A 22,113-nucleotide genomic window follows, 5' to 3' on the forward strand; every position below is an offset into this window, starting at 1 on the left:
AGATGTAGATCAATAAATAATACATATATAAGAGAGGTGAATTGGGAGACGAAATTGGGGACTATGAGATAGAACATGCATTAAACTCAGATGCGGACTAGTTATACATCATATAGCCAAATTTGGGCAAACTTTCATTCAAGAGTCGCGTGGTCTAATGGTCATGATTTCTGATTCACATGATAGCTCCATATGCTCAGAAGGTTCCCGGTTCGATCCCGGGCGCGACTATTTTTTATCAATCGTATATTTTTTCAAAAGAAATTTTTTTCTTTTTGTACCCACAGGACAGTGACTTCATATTTCCAATAAAGTCAACTATTGATTTTGTATCTTAATATTATTATGGCGAAGCGGAAGTGATGATGGATCATATGTCGAATACGGAGAGTAGCATATGTTGTTAGTAAAAAATACGGAACACATTACATAATAAGAGTCGCGTGGTCTAATGGTCATGATTTCTGATTCACATGATAGTCCCATATGCTCAGAAGGTTCCCGGTTCGATCCCGGGCGCGACTAATTTTTTGAATTCCTATTTCTTTATTTGGAGGTGGGGAATTTCCCTGATACTACAGCTATACAGCCCTTGTCTATTAAAGCTGAAGCTTATATCTTTTCTTTTTCATGGCTGAAAAATAGGTTTGAAACAAGCACTTATGATAATGTCCAAGATAGAATTTAGGTTATAGTACAGAAAATAGGGGTGGATTACATCAGAAAGTCGCGTGGTCTAATGGTCATGATTTCTGATTCACATGATAACTCTATATGCTCAGAAGGTTCCCGGTTCGATCCCGGGCGCGACTATCTTTTTGTCATAGTCTTTTTATTTGACATGATCATAGTGTGCAATTGACCCATCAGGTTGTTCGAGTTTTGAATGGACCAAGCTAAGTATGACCTAGGTTATTTATATGGCTCAATACAATAGCCCAGGACCTCTCCACATAGTAATGGGCTGGTCTAACGTTAACTTTATGGCTTCATACTCGTAAATCGATATTATCATATTCTGTCCTCGCCGCATTCGGTCTTAAATCAAGTCAAATAGATAGGCAACAGAGCGTAACAGAATTTTATGCTGAAATATGTACGGAGAAAGGTAAGAATATTCACAAACGAAGGGTCGACTATATAATGTTAGTCTAGATCTTGGACAGTGGAGGTTTGTCCTGCTTTAATCGCACAACACCCTTTTATCTGGTTAGTACAAGTTAATTCGACGGAGGGGGAGACGAGTACATACCTCTTGGGTACATGTGGCAATCAATGTCCCGTTTTGCGACCAGAACTTCTGAATCGCCAAACCACGTCCCTCTCCGGCCCATGGGCTCTCTGTTTCATGGAACATCCACTCGTCGGCGCGGAAAGCTCGGGGATTATGGAAGTAGATTGAATGATCAAGACTGACCATCATGCCTACTTCTTTATGGTCCTCTTTACTGGCGTTACTTAAGGCTCCTTCGAGTTGACGTCGTAGATCTGCCGCTTCTTCCTCTTTCAACTCCTTGAAGGCCTTTGTAATATCTTCATCGTCCAAATCGGATGGGTTTTTAAGTGCCTTAAGAAGCTTTTCGAGGTCGGCTGGGGATGAGAAGCGAGGGATATCATGGACACGAGAGACCGTTCCGATGAAGAAACTGTCGGTGATATACGCCAGAGCGGATAAGTGGGCCTGGAAACCTCCTTCATCGGAGATACGGCTACGAGCCCGGACAAATCGCCGTACTCTCTTATCTTCGGGGTTCTGAGTGCCTGCGTTATGGTGAGCTACCATGTCATCGATTGGGAGGATATAACGTACGGTTGATGATACCCGCTTTCTTTGACTCGAATGGACCACCTCCGGCGTCGCTAAGAGCCTGGACGGTTCCCGGTAATGCATCCGCCGGGAGTGAGACATCAGGCATTGGAGTCGAATGGTTCAATGTTTTCTCGCCGCCGCTGCCCACTCGGCTGAAACTGAGTGTGGTTGTGAAGATTGGACGGCCCCGTTGCCGGGCTTGTACGGTTCGGGTGATGAAGCTCCGTCCGTCGCGCACACGTTCGACATGGTATAGGATGGGTAGTTCAGAGTCACCGGCGAGGACAAAGTAACAGTGCATGCTGTGGACGGCAAAGTCGGCGGGGACGGTGCGCATCGCCGCGGAAAGGGACTGGGCGATAGCGGCGCCACCGTAGATTCCTCGAGCCCCGGGAGGATGCCATAGTGGGCGAGTGTTCGTGAAGACATCCTATGACAATGGTACGTTAGTTCTTTGGTCTGGTGTAATTTGCGCAAGGGGTGGTTACGGGGCCGAGGTCCACCACCGGAGTCAAGTCGAGCACATTCTCGATTAGAGCTCTGGACTCGTCCTGTGGCGGAGGTTCAAAAAGAGTGCTGTGTTTTGTCATGGCTTTCAAAAGAGATATTGAAAAGAAAGGAGAAGGAAAGGACTTGTAATTAGCTAGCGGAGTTCGGATGACGGCGATCACCACTTTTCAGCGGGTAAGCGATACAGCTAAAAGAGCCGAGGTTCATACATGCTTGGCGTCACATCCCCACTTCAATTATTTTTAGGTGGTAAAGTAATTACTGGAAACCAGTAGTAAGTAAAATGCCAAAGGCTGAAGGCTTATTTCAATGTTGAATGCATTTGTACTCTGGAACGAAATGACTCGTCTATGTCTTCACAGCCAATGGCCCAGATGGAAAGCGAAAACAATGCAACAATTCGTTATTCATGATATGGTCAACTTCTCTGCTCTTACAGAGCCGGCGCTTCCCATGTTTCGCGCTTGATCCTCATCACAGCGGACTGTTTATGCGGGAAGCTGACCTCTCCTTCTTTATGGAAGCCAACTTGCTGGAGGTAGTTGATAAGCCTGAATATGGATTAGCATTCATCGTCCAGTAAGAATTGTTCATTTCTTACTTTATATTATCAACTCGCGGCTCCAGAACCACCGAATCCGTTCTCAGATCACTCAAAAAGCAATGGTGTACCAGAGCTGTCAACCAGATCACCACTCGATGTGCCCCCCGGAACTCCTGCTCGCCGACAAGCAGGTGAATGCCTCGATCATAATTGTCTACTCGATCCAACAGACGACCCAGTGGATCCTCTTTCACCCAGTAGATCTCAAAATAGCCGAATGGTTTCCCATCCCAGCACCCAATGACGGGGAAACTGTGTCGACTCGTCAGATTAGTCAAGAGAAACTTCTCCTGTACTTCCTTGGGGCCCCCGACTCCCCACATTGCTTCGACACGGGGCTCATTCATCCACTTATGCAGGGTATCCAAATCCGACGGGATGTCCTGCCAAAGATGCTGCTCGACACCCGTCACGGACGAAGCGACTACTTTGACTGGCGTGGAAGGCCGGCTGTCACTGCCAGGTGCCATTTCGGGCTTCGTCATCGGCACGAACGGGATCCGGAATGTGAGATATTGTTCTACACTCGGGATATACCGCGTATAGAAAATTTCCCCCTGACGCGGTGGCTTCGGACGAATCGGGTGCCGGATACCATTAGTGAACTTATATTGTGTTGGTGCGGGCGGGTAGTACGTTGGAAGATGGCTGCCAGATGTGAAGGGACCGACTGACGTGTAGGGACCGAGACTGGCAGTATGAAATGTTGCCTCGGTGGGCGACAGGACCGTTGAGGAAGGAAGGCCATCCCGCGCTGGCGAAGCATGCCGGGATTGGAACGGGGTCAGAGAAGGGGATGGAGCTCCTCCTCGCGGAGTCAGCGTGAAGAGAAAGATACGCGGATCTAGCTGCCAGAAGCTTCGTCGGCTGACGAACATGTTCGACCAGCTGCTCGAATCCCGTGTTTCAACGGGTTGCAGTCCGACCGAGGAGTCTTCGCTCGTAACTAGACTCATGCGCTCCAGCTTTTGGAGTAGATTCCGGCCCTTGAAAATCCCCTCTCGTTTGATATTCACCCGCCATTCCCCCTTCGGACGTCCACCGCTCGGGGTCGCGCTGCATGCCGCATTGTCCAGATGGAGATCGGGTTCCGGTTCGTGAAAGTACCACCACAAGGTCGCCCAGAGCATCATGGCAATGTGGCGAGTGGGCGAGGAGGCCGGTTTAAAGTCGCTAGACGGTGGGTTGACGATGTAGGAGATGTAAAGACAGTCGCGCCGTGACGTCGGGGTGGTAAATCGGGAGATATTCTGGTCGCCATCGCTGGAAGATGGACGTCCCTCCTCTGAGCCAGTTCGACCTCGTTGTTCCTCTGGCTGCTTGGCGGTCTTTTCGCTGTGGATGATGATCGTCCATCCCGGCGGGAAGGTGGAGTTGTGAACATTCAAATCGTTGGATTTGAACGTGACCCCACCAAAGACTGGCGACACGCTAAATGTCATGCCATTTGGGAGGTGACAAGTGTTGTGTCTCATGATGATTGTGCGAGGAGTTCAATCTCAATTCTCTACAGGACTTGAGATGACGCGCGCACGAGACTCTTTTTGTCCGTTGCCCCTCACTGCGGGGAATTGATTGCAGCTCCGCAACTCAACAACTTGGAAATTTTCCGTCAGAAAATCAAATCAAGTTAATTGAAGTCCAAATGGCCACATATGGTCAAAAGAAAAGTTACTAAAAGTTGAATCAATTTGTAGGGAGAAAAAGTGGTTAAAATGTCAATGATGACGCACACAACCACCTTCTCCCGTCATGCCACAACACAAAACCCTTAAACCATACAAACCACACCATTTGGTCAGCGATAACAGTACCATCAATGGCCATCAGTCTATGGACCTTTCAACATGCGATGAGTAGTAAAATCTTACGTCTGATTGGATCCCACTTTCATTCTTGTTTTGTGGAGTAAAATTAGAGAAAAATGTCTGTGCGGGAAGAGAGCGTTGAGTAGACAGGAATTGATTCAATTTAGATAAAATTCTATGATTGGATCAGAATTTGTTTGAGATTTGCATAGGACAAAAGACTAATCAATAGGCAACGTGCTGTATAGATGGTAGCCATGGGGCACACTGTAGCATTCGTTATCCCAAGGCCTCAAGGGGAAGTATTAGTTGATCTTTAAACCAATAGTAATCAAAAGCCAATACATACTAGGTATCGGAATGGAATTCTCGCAGTCATTCTCCGTCAACAGTCATAATGCCATCACCATGGCGTGTACGGCAAATTCACCCCAGACATGGCCATCTCTTTCGTGAAATGATTGAACTCGTTTGCACGGTCTTTCGGTTGCGAAGATTAAAAGCATGTCGGGGTTTCGCTATCACCCAGAGATTCTAGAGGGGATACCAGCCCACCAGATAGAGTATCTAAAACAATACGAAGACTGGTTCATCATCGAGCCGGAAGGCCTGAAGCGGATCACAGAACATTTTGTAACGGAATTGGAAAAGGGACTCACAAAGGAGGGGGGTAATATCGTTAGTGGTCTCCAGTAGACTCCAAAGAATCAAGATTCTGACCATATAGCCCATGGACGTCACCTGGGTGATGGGTTACCCCTCCGGCCATGAAACAGGAGACGTTTTGACGATCGATATGGGCGGAACCAACTTGCGTGTATGCCAGGTCTGCTTGTCAAACCGCAAGAGAGAATTTGAACAGATCCAGCGGGGATTAAAATTCCCAGATGAAGTCAAGACAGGCACGGGAGAGCAGTTGTGGGATTTCATAGCTGGATGTCTGGAGCTATTCCTAGCGGAATATAATAGTGTGTCTAAAATAGACTGCATCTGACCCCTGTCTTTTACCTTTTCCTTTCCGATCGAGCAGATATCCATACGAAGTGGAATTCTGCAACGCTGGACAAAGAACTTCAATGTCTCTGGGGTGGAGGGACATGATGTGGTTCCGCAGCTTGAAGCCGCTTTTCAAAGAAAGGTCAGTGTAGTCAGGATCATCGCTATATTGCGATGCTCTCGGCAACCTTGTGGTGGCACCTCCGCTGGTATTGCTTCTAGAAACTTCCAGTAAGGATAGTAGCGCTGATCAACGATACCACGGGGACCCTGATCGCATCCCACTACCGGGATCCTCAAGTCAAAGTTGGGAGTATCATCAGTACTGGCGTCAATGCCGCCTATATGGAGGAATGCAAGTTCATCCCGAAGATCGCAGGCGATAAACTACCAGCGAATTCCAAGGTCATCATCAACGCCGAATACGGTTCCTTCGATAATGATCGGGAAGTCCTACCCTTGACCTCGTTCGATCAGCAGATCGACAGGGAATCGGCACGACCGGGGACTCAGATCTATGAGAAGATGGTCTCGGGGCAGTATATGGGAGAGATGCTTCGTCTGATTCTCATCAATTTGCACGAGCAGGGCAGGCTCTTCAAGGGCCTGGATGCCACACGACTTCGACATGAGAATTCTATCGAGACGTCCTTTCTGTCCGTTACCGAGTTGGACCTTTCAGAGAACTTGGATGACATACGAGAAGAATTTGAGGAGAGTCTGAGCCTGTCGCCCGAGCTCGATAATCTCAAGGTATGTCGGTATCTGATCGGTCTCGTTGCTACGCGGGCGGCGCGTCTATACGCGTGTGATATAGCTGCTATCTGCAAGAAGAAGAATATAAAAAAGTGTCATGTTGGTGTGGATGGTTCTGTGTTCAACAAGTATAGTGGGTTCAAGGGACGAGCAGCACAGGGACTTCGCAATATCTTTGACTGGCCGCCTACCGAGCTAGAATTGATTGCACTCAATGCGTCTGAGGATGCCTCTGGAGTTGGAGCAGCACTGGCAGCGGCACTGATTCTTGAAGGCGAGCAAAAGGCTAAACTGTTGTAACTGATAGGAGACCGAGGAAAGATCGAAGTAATAGACTTATATCTGCTAATATACTTTGCATGAGTGAGCAAATAAAGAAAACATTGAAGTTTCTATTCTTCTCTAGGATTGGCATATAGATTGCATAATTCACGAAATACCCGATCACCTTTTGTTTCTATTCTTGTTGCAAAACCTCCTCGGTTGTGCGAACGATGATATCAAACGCGTTGCGGACATACTTTTCCTCCGCCATCGGGTTGGCGCTGACCACACGGATCACATACACGCCATCAACCACAGTGGAGGTGATAAAGATCTCGCCCCGCGAGTTAATCAATTCATAAACCTTTTTAGTGATACCATCAGCCACCTCATCTTTGACGACTTTGCCATCGGTCTTCGAGCCCGGGCTCTTGATGCGGAAAACAGTCAAAGCGAAACCTGGTTTGGTGACGATGTCGAACAGATCGGCACGACCACGGATTAAATCGGCGAAGATATTACCAAGGCCGATCGTCTTGCGGATGTGCGCTTTCATGCCATTCAAGCCATAGCTGCGCATCACGAACCAGATTTTCAGAGCTCGGAAACGGCGGCCAAGAGAGATGGACCAGTTACGGTAGTCAATCACGGTGCCCATATCGGAATAAGGGTTGCGGAGGTAGGTTGGGGTAATGTCGAGGGCATTTGTTAGATCGAGGCGATTCCGGATGAACAGGACACTGCATAATGTTAGTCTTCTCCGTTACTACTTGGCTGTCAATGTAGGGAGGGGCTCAAGTGGAGCACTTGCCTTGCATCAAAGTTGACCAGCAACCATTTGTGCATATTCATGTTGAAACTGTCTACACCCTCGGAAAAGTCCTTGGTAATGTACTGCCACTCATCGGCGACCAAAGAGGCACCTGCATATGCCGCATCCACATGCACCCAGATGCGTTGCCATGCAGGCTTCTCCTGCAGCACGGCCTTGATCTCGGCAAAGCGATCAACACTGCAGGTATTGGTAGTACCAAAGGTCATGGTCAGATGATACGGTGTCAATCCATCCTGGTCGCACTTCTCCAACACCTCTCGCAGCCGCGTAGCTGTCATCTCCATGTTCTCCTCCAACTTAGTCGACACACTGCGGAAACGGGTTCCCGCAATCAAAGCTCCCTTGGCCGCACTACTGTGTGTCTGATCACTGGCGATAGCCACCAACCGCGGCTGGAGATCCATCTTCCGTTCGTCGTACTCGTTGGTTCCTTCCTCGAGACCCTCGGCCAGTACCATCTCGCGCACCCGTCGCTCTCGTGCTGCGACCATGATAGTCGCAATCGCGTCACTGGCACTATTCTGGATAACTCCACCACCAAGGTTCTTCGATGTGCTCAAAAAGCACTCGGGCAAGCCCAATGCCTTTGCCACCCAGTCCATCACGATTGTCTCCAGTTCCGTGCATGCCGGCGAGCAGAGCCAGTTGAATGCGGGCGCGGTGAAGGCCGCAGAATACATCTCTCCCAGAATACTAGGGTAAGTCACACTGGCCGGGTAGTAGGCCATGAAGTTCGGCGACTGCCAATGGGTCAACCCCGGCTTGATCTTCGTGTCCACATCCTGCTGGATCTGGTCCCATGTTTCCGCCTCAGTCGGGGGATTGGCGGGGATCAGAGGGCGTAGGTATCCGGGGTCGACAGCCGGGAGGACTCTTCGGTCGGGGACGCTATCGAAATAGCCGAGGACTGGAGTAGTGGTTCGTTAGTGGCAGCTTCGTTGGATCAATTGGGCCAATTGGCGGGGCTTACTATCATCGATGGCAGAATGAGCCGCTGCCTTGAACTCTGCACGGTCCATTCTTCTTTTTTGCGTGGAATGTGGGTCGTCTACCGAGTGGGTGGGGAGCTGAGGCTTCACAGAGGTTGATGGAGCGAAAATAGGCACAATTATAACCGAGCGAGGCGACTTAGAGAGAGATTTAAAGGATTTGTGTCAACCACAGGGCGTAGCACGCGGAATGTTTCCGGTGTTCCGAAGGTTAACTTTTGTCCCGCTTGTAGAAGCAACTGGTCAATGTACTAACTCAAGCTATAAACATTTGAATAGTTTCACGTCAAGCCATTTATTGAGTTTCTGTTTTACAACGTCTCTCAAGTACGTCCAGTTTAATGTATATACCAAGCACCGAGTGTGTATGCCAGGTACCGAGGTACCCATTTAGGGTCTTAGTAGCATTTATGTTGTATTTCTACTGGGCACCTTTTACTGAAGATATGCATTACCAAATACATGTATATTGCAATAAAAGAGTAATCATTTCAGGCCCTTCCACTGCTACCGATAATATCCATCCACCGTTCCATCTCAGTCCTCAAGGCTTGAATTCCCGTGTCCATCAAGTCAGTCAGAGGCCGAGTCACATTGGCTCGTAGATTGTCATGCCAGGGATCCAATACGAGCTTATTCACGTTAACTTTTGTCACTCCGGCCTTGATGCATTCCTGGGTCAATTTGGGTGGAAAGTCGTTTGTACCATGTAGTACTAGACGAACGCGGCCATTCATAGATTTGAAAATGTCACGGAGTCTATATTTTAAAGAAGTATTGTCAGTCGAGTTCTGTGCCCCATTAGAATTCTATACTCGCCGTTCCATATCCAACTCAGGCCCTTGAGGTCCATAATCACCATGGACATTCCCAACACTCGGAGCTAGGAAGTCCACTCCTGATGAGATGAACTCTTCCACATCCTCGGGATTCGTTAAGATACCAGCGAGATCCCCAGTGTCCATAATTCCATCCTCTCCACCTTCAATCCGGCCGGTTTCCGCTTCGACTGAAATCCCGCGGGCGTGACAATATTCGCATAGGGTCTTTGTTTTCGCCAAATTCTCCTCCTTCTCACAGTGACTCATATCTACCATGATAGAGTCAAATGGTAGATTGTTTGCCACGTGCTTGATTTGTTCATAGTCCTGGGCATGGTCCAGGTGTACTGAAATGGGTACGCTGGCACTTTTCGCGGCGGCTGAAGCTGCGAATACCAGAGACGGAGTCTGCTTGAGGGATGAAGGGAACAGTTGAATGATTAATGGTGAGCGACGTTGTTCAGCGGCTTGGACCATTGCAGTGATATGTTCCACATTGTATCTGCTATTGTGAGTTTGTGATGCACATTGGAAGACTTGCATGTCACTTACACGATGGCAGCCAGAACACCATATCCGCCCTTTTCGGCCAATGCCAAGATCTGACATGTCTTGTTATTGTCGCGCCAATTCATGATGAAGGATGATTCCAAGATAAGAAGATGAGATGATTTGTGAAAGAACGTCCAAGGTTGGCTTATAACATTATATACTAGTCAAGATTCCCCGCTCCTCGTCTCGAGGCACTCGATGTGGGCCACTCGATCGAGTCTTCCCCACATATCAACCTCGACACGATCATTGCTCATTGCGTTTCGGTCTCTACGTCATTAAATCGAATGTTGTTAACAATCTATCGATATATTAAGGGAAAGTTGAGTGTGGAAATAAATATTGGGATTTTTGTACAACTGTGCTAATCCACTATGAAAGAAACAAATTCACCAAAACGATGCCAAATATAAAAAAAAGGAAAAAGGGTATTCATAATCATCAAATCCATATCATCACAGCTTAGCAGCCGAGCCAGCCGAGGAGATCTCGTTGTACAGCAAGCTGGTCAAGAAATCGGCGTAATCCTCACCGGTAACCTGACTGGCAAAGTACCGTGCAGCAAGCTGGTACTTGTTGCCCTTGGCACCCTGGGACGCAAGGCTGTCAGCCTGCTCCTGCAACAAACGAAGAGCATATGCCTTGTCAACACGCTTGCCCTCGGCAGTGGAGACGTTGTGCTTCACCCACTGCCACAGTTGCGAACGCGAGACCTCGGCGGTGGCGGCATCCTCCATCAAGAAGTTGATGGGGACACAGCCGACTCCGCGCAGCCAGCCTTCCATGTAGCTAAGACCGATGTTCAAGTTTTTGCGGATACCCTCCTCGGTGATCTTGCCGGGCACGTTGGTGTTAAGGAGGTCGTTAGCGGTGATGTTGACTTCCTCGCGACGAACGAAGAGCTGGTTAGGTGTGGGCATGTACTTGTTGAAGACATCCGAGGCAATGGCGGCGAGAGCGGGGTGGGCAACCCAGGTACCGTCGTGACCGGCACGGACCTCACGGAGCTTATCGGCGCGCACGCTCTCCATGGCCTTCTCGTTGGCGACGGGGTCGTTTTTCACGGGAATCTGAGCGGCCATACCACCCATGGCGTGGACACCGCGCTTGTGACATGTCTTGATGAGCAGCTTGACGTAGGATTCCATGAAGGGCACAGTCATGGTGACATCGGAACGGTCGGGGAGGACGAAGTTGGGGTTTTGGCGGAACTTCTTGATGAAGGAGAAGATGTAATCCCAGCGGCCACAGTTCAGGCCAGAGCTGTGGTCGCGCAGCTCGTAGATAATCTCCTCCATCTCGAAGGCGGCGGTGATGGTCTCAATGAGAACGGTACCACGGATGGTACCACGGGGCATGCCAATGTAGTCCTGGGACAGGTTGAAAACGTCGTTCCAGAGACGGGCCTCGAGGTGAGACTCCATCTTGGGGAGGTAGAAGTAAGGACCGGCGCCGCGGGCGACGAGCTCCTTGGCGTTGTGGAAGAAGTACAGACCAAAGTCAAACAGACCACCGGAGATGGGCTCGCCGTTGATGGTGAAGTGCTTCTCATCCAGGTGCCAGCCACGGGCACGAGCGATGAGGGTGGGCAGGGTGCGATCGGTGCGAAGCTTATATTCCTTGCCACCCTGGTTGAAGTCAACCTGGCGACGAATAGCGTCGTACAAGTTGACCTGACCGTTGATCATGTTTTCCCAGGTTGGGGCAGAGGAGTCTTCAAAATCGGCCATGTATGTCCAGACATCGGAGTTCAAGGCGTTAATAACCATCTTGCGGTCGGTGGGACCAGTAATCTCGACGCGGCGATCGACGAGACCGGGGGCGGGAGGAGCACCCTTCCATGCATCGTTTTCGCGGATGTGCTTGGTCTCGGGAAGGAAGTCGAGGAGGTTACCCTTATCAATCTCAGCCTGGCGGTCGATACGGCGCTGGAGGAGGGCCTTGCGGGTGGGGTTGAAGGTGCGGTGCAGGATGGCGAGGAAGGCACAGGCCTCCTTAGTCAGGATCTTGCGAGCGTCATTGGGGATATTAGCGAGGATGGCAACATCCTTCAGTTGAGTTTCGATCTGGGAGGTCATTGTGTAGGTATTGGAAGGTATAGGTATAGAAGGATTAGATATGATTATTGTCCATGCAGTTCAATTTCCAGGATTCACAGTGAAAGCTGTTTCAAAGTTTGATAAAAGAGAAGAAGGAAAACTTCCTTCCACCCGTGGATCTATAACTGTTATATATACTAGGTACCTAAGCATCGCCATCCGACCGAAGGCGGAGATAGAGAATAGAATACGTCAGAAGATTAGTTACCGCGGTTGTTTTCTTTCCCATGAAATTCACCAATTAGATTTCTTTCTTGTCCGACGGGAAAGTCCACTATCCACTCGGCCGACTAGTTAATTATCGGAAAACTCACTCCAAAACCCCATTTTCCCCACATAGAAAAGTGGTCGTCCATAAGTTAATCGGCAATCGCCCCTACTTAAAGTCGGCGCGCGCCGTCCGCCGTGCTCTTATCGCGAGATCGGATGTGCAATTCTTCTCGGTCGATTGAAATTATATAAATTTTTGAGGTGGAATTTGTCGTGAATTTAATGGTTTTGAACAAATGTTTAAAATGATCGGAACAAAGTTCGAAAGTCAGAATGTTTCGCTTTCGCCTCCCCTAACCCACCCGAGGTCTGCAGCTTATCCCTGCTCTCCTCCGATTTCAAGCCGCGGTTCAACCTGATTGGAATCGGTTTTCGGTAATCCAAATGTCAATTTAGATTTGACCGAATTTTTCCGACTTGTGGAGGATCGACATGTGACGACATGTGAATATCTTAAATGGATGAAGCTTGATATAACATTCTGTACATCTGTACATGTAAAGTCTAGCCAATATGAGAGCTGTAAGTGATATAGTCCCGGGAACGTCACGTGCGGGGTGCGCTTGGAACAACGTCACTCCTAGTATTTGACCAAGATTCCCATATCAACTCCGTTTTTTTCCAGAAGCAAAAAACTTCGATCTTCGTTCCCGAAGCAGATTGCTTCATTTACCCTTCTCAGGGTCTTGTGGCTGGCGTCTTGTCAAACGGTTGATTCCACGCTCTATACTGTTCCCCAGCTACGACTTATCAGCATCGCCCCACCCGGAAGATAAAGATGGACTTACATCATCGCTAAGTTCACCACACAGCAGCGTCTATAAAGTGGTGAGGATGGCAAACAGGATTTAAAGTCAGCAAGGTGGATTGGATGCCAATATGTCTATGTTCATCCCTTAGAGACTCTGCATAAGCATCAGCAACTGGCAAGCACAAATTACACTCGAAAATCGTACCGCGATAAACATCAATGGGAGAAAAACAAACTGCGACTGGAGAGCAATCGGCAAATGCATATAGATCAGGGACCTACCGTAATCCAGCTAAGACGTTTGTTGATGCCGATTTTTGTGCTTCCGAGATAGATGTCAAATTGAATTCCTGATGAATTCGTCAGCACGTAAGGGAATGAAGGACTCAGCCATACCAGTTGAATAAGATCGTGGGAAGTTTCTGTTAATGACTTCAGTCCGTTCAAAAATGCCCTTTGTTGATCTCCTCAAAAAACTCCTCCTCACCTTCATAGATATAACGACGTCCGACAGTCTTGTTCTCACGAAGCACAGACCATGATCGACTCACATAGCAGTTCAAAAATGCCTTTAGCTCGACAAACTGTTTGTTATAGCTCCGTCTTATCAGATCCCATAATTGGGCATCACCTAGCAAGTCACGAATCAGGTCCGGGCTTCCTCCATTCGCCCTCAGCAACTCAGTTCGCTATAGTCTGTTAGCTCAGGCCTCGACGCAATTCACATTCCTCACCTTCATTGCCAGACGGGTTTCAGCAGCGCGAAAGGGACACTCCCAATATTGCAAGAGTCTCTGCACCAATTGAATAAAAAGATGCGTGGCATTAGGTGGCACTCGCGCGTATTCAGATGTGCTAAAAAATTCCCTTGACTCTAAACTGTCCCCGCCCAGACCCTGGCTCTTCGTCATGATCCACAGAATTCCATGGGTCTTCTCCAAGTCCCCTATATTCAACTTGGAGGTGACAGATAAGGCAGGCCACTCAGAGTGTTCAGGACTTGGTAGCGTTATTGCGCGAGTAGTGAAGCTGCATTCAATGAAATCTGTGATCATTCAGAAGTTGATATAGACAAATTGGATTGAGGGGACTTATAACTGTCGTTTGAAACCTGAGCCAGGGCCACTCGACTGGGCACTGTGTTGGGCTGGACACTCCATACTTGCTCTATCTGCTTTCCGTACCACACCACTTCAGGTAGCCTCTCCACCTTACACCACCAACGACGACGGAGACCAGTCGAGAAGGATGAGAGTAAATTCCGATTAGCAAGAAGACTATTTGTATTGAGTGAGCAGGCAGAAGCAGAAATTAAGAGTGCATATACCTACATAATACGTTTCGCGCTAACATCGGTTTCCATGAAATGGTCCCCGTTGAAATCCAACTCTGTAATCGTCCGAGAAAGTGGATAGCCTTGTTTTCTGATCTCAATTTCCAGTTTGGTCTGAACAGTCGCTGAAATGCCGCTGGTCATTACCAAACGCAAATGAGAACTCGGAAAAAGGGAACTCCACGTGGAAGCCTGCAGGAAGCGGAGACTACCAGTGCTTTTTGGAAAAAGTAGTACTGCAATCTGCTGGTTTCGCTGTTGAGCTGCAAGTTGGATCCGGGTGCGTCGGTGAAATCTTGTCGATCCGTAAGAGCATTTCGTTGAATAAGCTCAGCCACGGCAGGGAAAGACTTCGCCTCTACCGCGAGATGAAGTGGTGTTCGGCCGTAGCTGCCTTATTGAGCGTTGAAGTCGGCCCCTTTATCAAGCAGTCGTCGCATCACCTCCATGTGTCCCTTAGAAGCGGCGACGTGCAGAGCAGTTCTATGCAAGCCTGCTTGAGCGTTGACGTTGCGCTTTTCTAGAGGAGGAGCACCACGATGTCTATGTTGCCGCCCAATGCGGCGACCTGGAGAGGAGTTCCATCTGCGCCTCCTTCTACATTGACATCTGCACCATTATCAAGAAGCAGCCGCACGGTCTCTGTCCTATTTAATGTTACAGCATCGTGAAGAGGACTCCAATAGTGACCACCATAAATGTTAATGTTGGCGCCACTATCAAGAAGCAACCGCACTGCTCCTACAGCACCGCATCTTGCAGCAGCCTGAAGAGCAGTTCCATGATGGCCGCCTTCGGCGTTGACGTCTGCGCGGTTTTCAAGAAGCAGTCGTATCGTCTCTATGCTACCGTTTACTGCTGCAGCCTAGAGAGCAGTTCCATCTTGGCCGCTTCCAGCGTTATCGTCTGCGCCATTCTCAAGAAGCAGTTGTATCGTCTCTATAGTGTCGCTTTCTGCTGCAACCTGGAGAGCAGTTCCATAATTCTTGATTTTAGCATTGACGTCTGCGCCATTTTGGAGAAGCAGTCGCACTGTTTCTGTATCACCCTTTCTTGCGGCATGCTGGAGAGCATTTATACGAAACATGTCTTGAGCGCTGATTTCCAAAAGCAACGTCAAGACACAATTGCAACCTGTTCCTTGGCTCGTATTCGGCAGTTGCTGAGGCTAGGCTTGCGTTACACATAGATACCGAAAGCCGGGTAGAGCCTGATAGAGAAACGCGGGGCGAAAGGGATTGTACACGTTAGTCGATGCGACCAGAGAGCTTGGTCTTCTGAACGCCAGCATCCATGGATGTGATGTGTCTGAAAATAATATCCCAATGCTCGAGTGCCTAGATGTTGATGCCCAAAACATGCAGGCACCCAATTAGCGTCAACTCTTATGTCTGTGCTTACTTTGGATGAACTTCCACCAATTGTCGGTCGTCTTCATGATTCTAATACAGCCGATGGAGTGATTTCCAAGGTTTCCATATATATCGCCGATTTCTTCGAAAGGGTAGTCGTAATAATCATATTGGTAAATCCTAGAGAAATAAGAGAGCAGGTGAAATGGATATGGAAAAAATAGATGGATTTCAACTGTTGACGCCGGCATCATATATACAAAAAAAATCCATCGTTGGTAAACAGTCGTACTGCGCGATATCAAAATAGCTTCTATACGGTTTCAATATACCGTTTCACTTCCCTGTAAGAACATCAGTAAAAGGACTCAACCGCAAAAATAAAGGGAGACAAGTGAAACTCACCAGTCCGTGACAGCCTCCTCCCACAGGCGCACTTCATGCTCTCGTGTTCCGCCAAAGTGATCCACAAAGGCATCCCCAAAGACCTCACGTGCCATACTGTCGGGTCGCGTAAATGTAGCAATCGCCTCCTTGAGTGTCTTGGCTAACCGCACTCCTTGATCACTAGCCCCACCCATATCCTCACCCTTAGAAAGCGGGGGTACAGGGATCTCGAGCTTCTTCTCGACACCGCGCCATCCCAGTGCCAGGATAGCCGCAAGTACAAAGTGTGGGTTCGCGTCGGCGCCAGGCACGCGAACCTCAAAGCGAGTCGCCTTAGCACTGGCTGTTGGCGGAGTAATCAAGCGAATGGAAGCGGCCCGATGCTCCAATCCCCAAGAGACAGTGACCGGGGCCCAGAAGTTCTCAACAAGACGTTTGTAGGAGTTGATAGTCGGTGCGAAGAGGGGCATGATATCCGGTAGTCCGACCAGCAGACCCGCCAGGAAATGCCGGCCTAGGTCGGACAGGTGTGCAACATCCGGGTATGGTGGGGAGGAGTCGGGAGAATCACGGATAAAGGCATTCTTACCATTGGCATTCACGAGCGAGATGTGCATGTGACCACTGTTGCCAGGAAGTCCTTGTCGTGGCTTGGCCATGAAGCAAGGTGTGATACCGTGCTTAATGCCAAAGGCTTTGACGACATACCTGCAAGTACATTAGTTCTGATTCCAATTTCCACCGAGGGGAGGTCTCATACTTGAATAAGCCGGCCTTGTCGGCCATGTCCTTAGCTTCACCAAATTGTAAAGCCTATAAGAACAGATGTCAGCTTGGATGAAACCACCTTTTCTCCACCTAGCACAGAAACTCACAGCTTCATAAACACCCGGTCCACTCTCGGTATGCCATCCCTCGATATCGCAGCGGAACTGCTCACAGGCGTCGAAGATGCCATAGTAGTAATCTTGGTTGTGAAGGGGACGAGTAATCGAGTATCCAAACATGCCTTCTGTGATAGGAGGAAGGCTATCTGCTTTATTTGTTTGCAGGAACGCTGCGGTGTGGGAGGCGGTCCGCTCGGGCGTGAGGTGGTCCCCTGGGGCACGGAATTGGTAGAACTCATACTCCGCTAGAAAATTGGTCAGTAGGAGTTCAGATGTTTCCAAGACATATATAGGCGGCTTACCTCCTGCCATGGCGCGGTATCCTGCGGCCTCTGCCTTGGCAGCGGCGGTCTTCAACAAACCCCGTGGACACGCGCAGACCGGTTCACGAGTGTCTGGATCAAGAAAGCTGATCAGGAAGAAAGGGATATTATTCTCCCAGGGAATGCGACGAAAGCTTCGCAGGTCTGGCACAGCCACCAGGTCGCGGTACCCGTTCTCTTTGTTACTGATAGAGAGCTCCTTGTAATAGGTTTGATCATGTTGGTCCCAGCCAAAGACGACCGAGCAAAAGCCAAAGCCATCAGAGACAATAGACAAGAACTTGGATTTCTGCATTAGCTTGCCACGGAGCACTCCGTCCACATCAATGCCAGCTACCTTGACCATGCGGTCATTGTGGAGCACCTTAGCAATGTTATCAACGGTGACCTCGTCTAGGTCTGACATGATGAAGAATTATGATAGTAAAACAAAAGGGTATAGGGGGGAAACGCAGATACAAATGTAGACCTGATAAATCAAGGGAAGACAATTCAGCTTAGGATTACTGATACGACTGAGTGATGACCGTCTCTAATCAAGGAAGCTGATCACGGCGCTCTAAGATAAGAGATAAGAGCAGCGCGGTCCCGGACCGCCGTCACCGCCTATCCACTATATGCCCCGCGTATACAAGCTCCCTTGAGTCTTGACTCTTAAGTGTTGTTGTCAACTATTTTATCTGGTGAGTCTGGGTTTCTGCAACAATAAGAAGAGTGAAAAGGACCGCCAAATTTCAGTCTTGAATCTTCAATCTTCTATTTAAACTTATCAAGCCCGTGCTCGACTATTCCCGCTAACATATCCGCTACGCACTACACAGCTCCTATCAAACTTTTTTTTTAACATTCACAATGGGCCGTCTCGAAGGAAAGAATGCTATCATCACCGGTGCTGCAGGGTATGTTAACCTCATCTTAAAAGATAGTCATAGCAAGCCACTAATACGGTCGTCTCAGTGGCATCGGCCTCGAAACCACCATCCTCTTCGCTCGCGAGGGCGCCAGCGTCCTGATGGCTGACATTTCCGAGCCCGCCCTGGCCAAAGCTATTGCCAAGGTCAAGGAGGTTGTTCCAAATGCTCCCCGCCTGGAAACCATTCGATGCGATGTATCCAAGGAGGCCGACGTGCAGGCCATGGTCGAGTCACAGGATAGCTGGGGCGGTGTGGATGTGATGTTCAACAACGCGGGCATCATGCATGCCGACGACGCGGACGCTGTTGATACCAATGAGAAGATCTGGGATCTGACACAGAGCATCAACGTGAAGGGTGTGTGGTTTGGTTGCAAGCATGCTGTGTTGAGCTTGCGCCGCAACAAGAAGACCCGTGGATCTGTGATCAATACTGCCAGCTTTGTTGCACTGATGGGTGCCGCTACACCTCAATTGGCTTACACTGCCTCCAAGGGAGCTGTACTTGCCATGACAAGAGAATTGGCTGTTGTGCATGCCCGCGAGGGGTTCCGCTTCAATGCCCTCTGCCCCGGTCCTCTCAAGTAAGATATATAGATGTATCATAGCTTTTCATTTTGCGGTGACTGACTTTTTTCAATAGCACTCCTCTCCTCCAGGACTGGTTGGGTGATGATCAGGCAAAGCGATTCCGTCGCGAGGTGCACTTTCCCAGTGGCCGCTTTGGTGAGCCCGTTGAGCAGGCCCAGGCTGTCCTCTTCCTGGCTAGCGACGAGAGCAGCTTCGTGAATGGAACCGACTTTGTTGTTGATGGTGGACTTAGCAAGGTATGTGATTGAGGTGGGAGAGTGAGAGTGAGATTGCAATGCTGACACTAACCCCTAGGCGTACGTGACCCCGGAGGGCCCTGCGGCCGCTGCACCCAAGAATTTCAGCCAGTAGGAATTGACCCGGAATTGGATATCTTCACATGATTATATGGACGTTTAATGTTATATGTTTTTTTATGAACAAATTGTCACAAGTCACAGCTATTGGACCTTGGACCTTAGACATTGCCACTTCGTGAATAAGTCAAAAGATCATGCAATAGAATCGAGTAGTATGATCGGTTCCACGGTCGACTTCCTCAATCATGTTACATGTAACGTATGTTTCGCTACGTCATGCAATCCCCGCATTTATCTTTCCCGCATTTCGTAGCCGATCTTTAAATTCCCGCTTATCCAACCTCAGACCTATTTGCCGAAGCCCCTCTACACCCCTTAAACCCCTTTAATCACCCACTTTCATAATATAACCCGGGCTCAATATCAATACAATCGAGATGTCTCAGTACGCTTTCTCAGGCCCCAAGACGTACAGAAGTCCTCCGAGCGGACCAAGCTTTAAGCCGAGGTATGGCCGGTACGTGGAAGCCCGTTGGTTTGCGGTCGGGATTAATTGCTAATCAGGGGCATATAGGTATCTTCCTCTGGTCGCGGTGATCGGTCTCGGTATGTGGTGTCCAATGCTCTGCTCGAGCCTTTGTTCTTCCGTGCTTTGGATACAACTTGGCCAATACTGACTTGACCCCTGTCTAGGATTCGCCGGATACAACTACTATAAAGGAGTCCAAGTACGGCGCGAGCAGATGATGCGCGAAGAAGAGAAACGCCTTGCGATGAACCAACAGCTCATGGATGCCTATGGAAGCAAAGAGAGCCTGGAAGATATGCAACAGGCTTTGGATGCGTATCACCAGCGAGCATGAGGATCCGATATAGGGGAACATCGGGATTCGTTTCGGTCTGGTCGTGATGCTGGTCATGGCGAATAGGACCTGTTGATATATTATTCAGGCGTTTGAGGCTCTGTTTCTCTTATATGGGACATGACAACTGCATGGACTTTCAGATGGATTCTTGGGAACACTTTGGCATTGGGCAGGGCGTTTAATAACCACAGTCGTTGATATTCTAAATCGATATACCTCTTTTTTCCATTCTAACATATTTAAACCTTCAAGAATTCTCCTCATTATAGTCTCGATCCTCTTACTCCAGCAATGAGCTCAGCTGCGGCCCTCCCGGCTCGTCGTCCAAAGACAGTACCAGATGTCAACCCACTTCCACCGGGATAATTGTCATAGAAAATCCCACCCAGCATCTCTCCAACAGCATACAAGCCCGGAATTTCCTTGCCTGTGGTCTCCGAAATTACAGCCGCTGTCTCTGGAGTGACTGCGAGCCCCCCAAATGTAAATGTAATTCCAGAAGTCACTCGCACAGCTAAAAAAGGCGCCATGTCAATCGGCAACGCCCGGTTCGACTTCGGAATCCCCAAACCAACAGTCCTCAACCCATCTTTCACAGAAGGATCCCACTTTTGACTTCCTTCTCGAGTAGAGGCATTATACTCGACCAGGGTATCTATGAACCGCTGCCGATTCACCAATCCAGCCTTCACACATGCATCCGCCAGCTCTTCCACCGTAGATCCAGTTAGATGTTTCGTAACTTCTGGACGATACTCCTCAGCTCGTAGCCAAGTCGTCGTTCGTGCATCCCAGATCTGAAATGCGATTTGTCCCGGTTGCGCTAGAATCCGCCGTCCAATCATTGCGTAGGTGTAATTCCGCATGTCGGATCCTTCGTCCACGAACCGCTCTCCGTCTCGGTTTATCATGATACCTAGTGGGTACCCTGACTTTGTGAAATCATTGGAGACTTCTCGGTCTCCTGAATGCGCGGGGTAATCGGCATCCCATGCGACGCTGTGACAGCCGGACCAGTTACCCACGGCCTTGGCAGAGACATCACGCTGTGCACTAAGGAGGAGGTCACCTGTGTTATAAGGTGTTCCACGGACACGCGCGGCATCCCAGCCGGGTCCAAGGTATTGGGCCCGCAGTTGAGCGTTAGCTTCGAAGCCACCGGCAGCGAGGATGATGGCAGCAGCGCGGATGATTTGTTTTTGAGAATATCCAGAAGAGTGACTGCTGACTTCAACCCCGATCACCGCGGCTGTGGTAGGGTCTGTCAGGATCTTCGTAGCCGGCGTATCGAAAAACACACGGATGCCATGTTTCTTCGCAGCGGCGAGGTGGTCTTCCACAAGACCTTTACCGCCGTCTTGGGTCTTCAACGCAAGACCACCCCAGAACTATATTCGACCGTCTACCTCGTAAGCCTGTCTGTTGAACGATAGCTGAAAGCGGATCCCGTTTTGGGCGAGCCAACCGATGGCGGAGCGTGAGTTCTGGACTAAGGTCTTTGATAAAGCAGGATTGGTGAGCCAACCTGTCATACGAAGGAGGTCATTAGTGAAATCTTGTTCGGAGTAGATGGGCATGTCGATGCGGGACGCCTGCTCCGCAGTGGTGTTGTTGACTATGGGCAGAAGAAGGTCGGAGAGCCCATTATGTGCGGTACGAAATGCTCCAGCTGTGAAGAACGAATTTCCCCCGGCCCAGATTGAGGGACACTTATCGATTATGATCACATTAGCTTTGGAATTTGTTTGGGCGGCTGAAAGGGCGGCGCTAAACCCGGCATTACCGCCACCGATCACTAGGATGTCGCAACTCGCAGGGAGAGACATTTTGAAGTCAGCGTGAAGCAGTATAGAATCAATTGATGGAATGGATTGTATCCGTTGAGCTGCGAGTTCGAACCTCAACGATTGAATGATTTATAGTTCGTAGTTTAAAGTTCACGGAGAGTCAATTTCCCATAATGCGGGGTATCAAGCTGCGTTGAGGTACATCTATACCCAGGTCGAGCATGTACCATACGAGTTCAAACATTGAATAATTCTCTACTATATGGTTCTTCAGATTAAGAATGGACTGCCAAGGCTGTATATGTATCTG

General features: G+C 49.1%; 12 protein-coding genes across 12 annotated transcripts; 4 read left to right on the forward strand and 8 right to left on the reverse strand.

The window, feature by feature from the left end:
- Window positions 1–1,210: 1,210 nt before the first annotated feature.
- On the reverse strand, window positions 1,211–2,400 carry N7520_003206 (uncharacterized protein; the record flags this gene model as incomplete). The annotated part of the gene is made up of 3 exons (XM_057137141.1): window positions 1,211–1,761; window positions 1,811–2,240; window positions 2,299–2,400. The coding sequence occupies 3 exons, from the start codon at window positions 2,398–2,400 to the stop codon at window positions 1,211–1,213; spliced, it is 1,083 nt and encodes a 360-aa protein (XP_056999827.1).
- A 517-nt stretch (window positions 2,401–2,917) lies between these two features.
- N7520_003207 (GNAT family N-acetyltransferase) lies at window positions 2,918–4,399 on the reverse strand (the record flags this gene model as incomplete). The annotated part of the gene is made up of 1 exon (XM_057137142.1): window positions 2,918–4,399. One exon carries the CDS (start codon window positions 4,397–4,399, stop codon window positions 2,918–2,920), a length of 1,482 nt encoding a protein of 493 aa, XP_056999828.1.
- Window positions 4,400–5,236: 837 nt separating this feature from the next.
- Window positions 5,237–6,784, forward strand: N7520_003208 (Hexokinase; the record flags this gene model as incomplete). Its single annotated transcript, XM_057137143.1, has 3 exons — window positions 5,237–5,410; window positions 5,460–5,700; window positions 5,970–6,784. 3 exons carry the CDS (start codon window positions 5,237–5,239, stop codon window positions 6,782–6,784), a joined length of 1,230 nt encoding a protein of 409 aa, XP_056999829.1.
- A 157-nt stretch (window positions 6,785–6,941) lies between these two features.
- Window positions 6,942–8,602, reverse strand: N7520_003209 (putative aromatic-L-amino-acid decarboxylase; the record flags this gene model as incomplete). The annotated part of the gene is made up of 3 exons (XM_057137144.1): window positions 6,942–7,488; window positions 7,560–8,490; window positions 8,554–8,602. 3 exons carry the CDS (start codon window positions 8,600–8,602, stop codon window positions 6,942–6,944), a joined length of 1,527 nt encoding a protein of 508 aa, XP_056999830.1.
- Window positions 8,603–9,063: 461 nt separating this feature from the next.
- On the reverse strand, window positions 9,064–10,028 carry N7520_003210 (class II fructose-bisphosphate aldolase; the record flags this gene model as incomplete). The annotated part of the gene is made up of 3 exons (XM_057137145.1): window positions 9,064–9,331; window positions 9,392–9,895; window positions 9,946–10,028. The coding sequence occupies 3 exons, from the start codon at window positions 10,026–10,028 to the stop codon at window positions 9,064–9,066; spliced, it is 855 nt and encodes a 284-aa protein (XP_056999831.1).
- Window positions 10,029–10,400: 372 nt separating this feature from the next.
- On the reverse strand, window positions 10,401–12,023 carry N7520_003211 (malate synthase; the record flags this gene model as incomplete). Its single annotated transcript, XM_057137146.1, has 1 exon — window positions 10,401–12,023. The coding sequence occupies one exon, from the start codon at window positions 12,021–12,023 to the stop codon at window positions 10,401–10,403; it is 1,623 nt and encodes a 540-aa protein (XP_056999832.1).
- A 1,485-nt stretch (window positions 12,024–13,508) lies between these two features.
- Window positions 13,509–13,976, reverse strand: N7520_003212 (ankyrin-2; the record flags this gene model as incomplete). Its single annotated transcript, XM_057137147.1, has 2 exons — window positions 13,509–13,754; window positions 13,800–13,976. The coding sequence occupies 2 exons, from the start codon at window positions 13,974–13,976 to the stop codon at window positions 13,509–13,511; spliced, it is 423 nt and encodes a 140-aa protein (XP_056999833.1).
- Window positions 13,977–15,182: 1,206 nt separating this feature from the next.
- On the forward strand, window positions 15,183–15,587 carry N7520_003213 (uncharacterized protein; the record flags this gene model as incomplete). The annotated part of the gene is made up of 1 exon (XM_057137148.1): window positions 15,183–15,587. One exon carries the CDS (start codon window positions 15,183–15,185, stop codon window positions 15,585–15,587), a length of 405 nt encoding a protein of 134 aa, XP_056999834.1.
- Window positions 15,588–16,063: 476 nt separating this feature from the next.
- On the reverse strand, window positions 16,064–17,753 carry N7520_003214 (glutamine synthetase family protein; the record flags this gene model as incomplete). The annotated part of the gene is made up of 5 exons (XM_057137149.1): window positions 16,064–16,094; window positions 16,156–16,845; window positions 16,898–16,950; window positions 17,013–17,269; window positions 17,327–17,753. The coding sequence occupies 5 exons, from the start codon at window positions 17,751–17,753 to the stop codon at window positions 16,064–16,066; spliced, it is 1,458 nt and encodes a 485-aa protein (XP_056999835.1).
- Window positions 17,754–18,199: 446 nt separating this feature from the next.
- On the forward strand, window positions 18,200–19,202 carry N7520_003215 (putative short-chain dehydrogenase/reductase family protein; the record flags this gene model as incomplete). Its single annotated transcript, XM_057137150.1, has 4 exons — window positions 18,200–18,246; window positions 18,305–18,844; window positions 18,904–19,087; window positions 19,146–19,202. 4 exons carry the CDS (start codon window positions 18,200–18,202, stop codon window positions 19,200–19,202), a joined length of 828 nt encoding a protein of 275 aa, XP_056999836.1.
- Window positions 19,203–19,587: 385 nt separating this feature from the next.
- N7520_003216 (uncharacterized protein) lies at window positions 19,588–20,013 on the forward strand (the record flags this gene model as incomplete). The annotated part of the gene is made up of 3 exons (XM_057137151.1): window positions 19,588–19,667; window positions 19,725–19,756; window positions 19,844–20,013. 3 exons carry the CDS (start codon window positions 19,588–19,590, stop codon window positions 20,011–20,013), a joined length of 282 nt encoding a protein of 93 aa, XP_056999837.1.
- Window positions 20,014–20,279: 266 nt separating this feature from the next.
- On the reverse strand, window positions 20,280–21,842 carry N7520_003217 (uncharacterized protein; the record flags this gene model as incomplete). Its single annotated transcript, XM_057137152.1, is given in 2 exon segments — window positions 20,280–21,404; window positions 21,423–21,842. The coding sequence occupies 2 exon segments, from the start codon at window positions 21,840–21,842 to the stop codon at window positions 20,280–20,282; spliced, it is 1,545 nt and encodes a 514-aa protein (XP_056999838.1).
- Window positions 21,843–22,113: the final 271 nt, after the last annotated feature.

The sequence above is a fragment of the Penicillium odoratum genome (assembly GCF_028828045.1).
Source record: "Penicillium odoratum strain IBT 22623 chromosome Unknown utg000002l_segment0_segment0, whole genome shotgun sequence".
NCBI lineage: Eukaryota > Fungi > Ascomycota > Eurotiomycetes > Eurotiales > Aspergillaceae > Penicillium > Penicillium odoratum.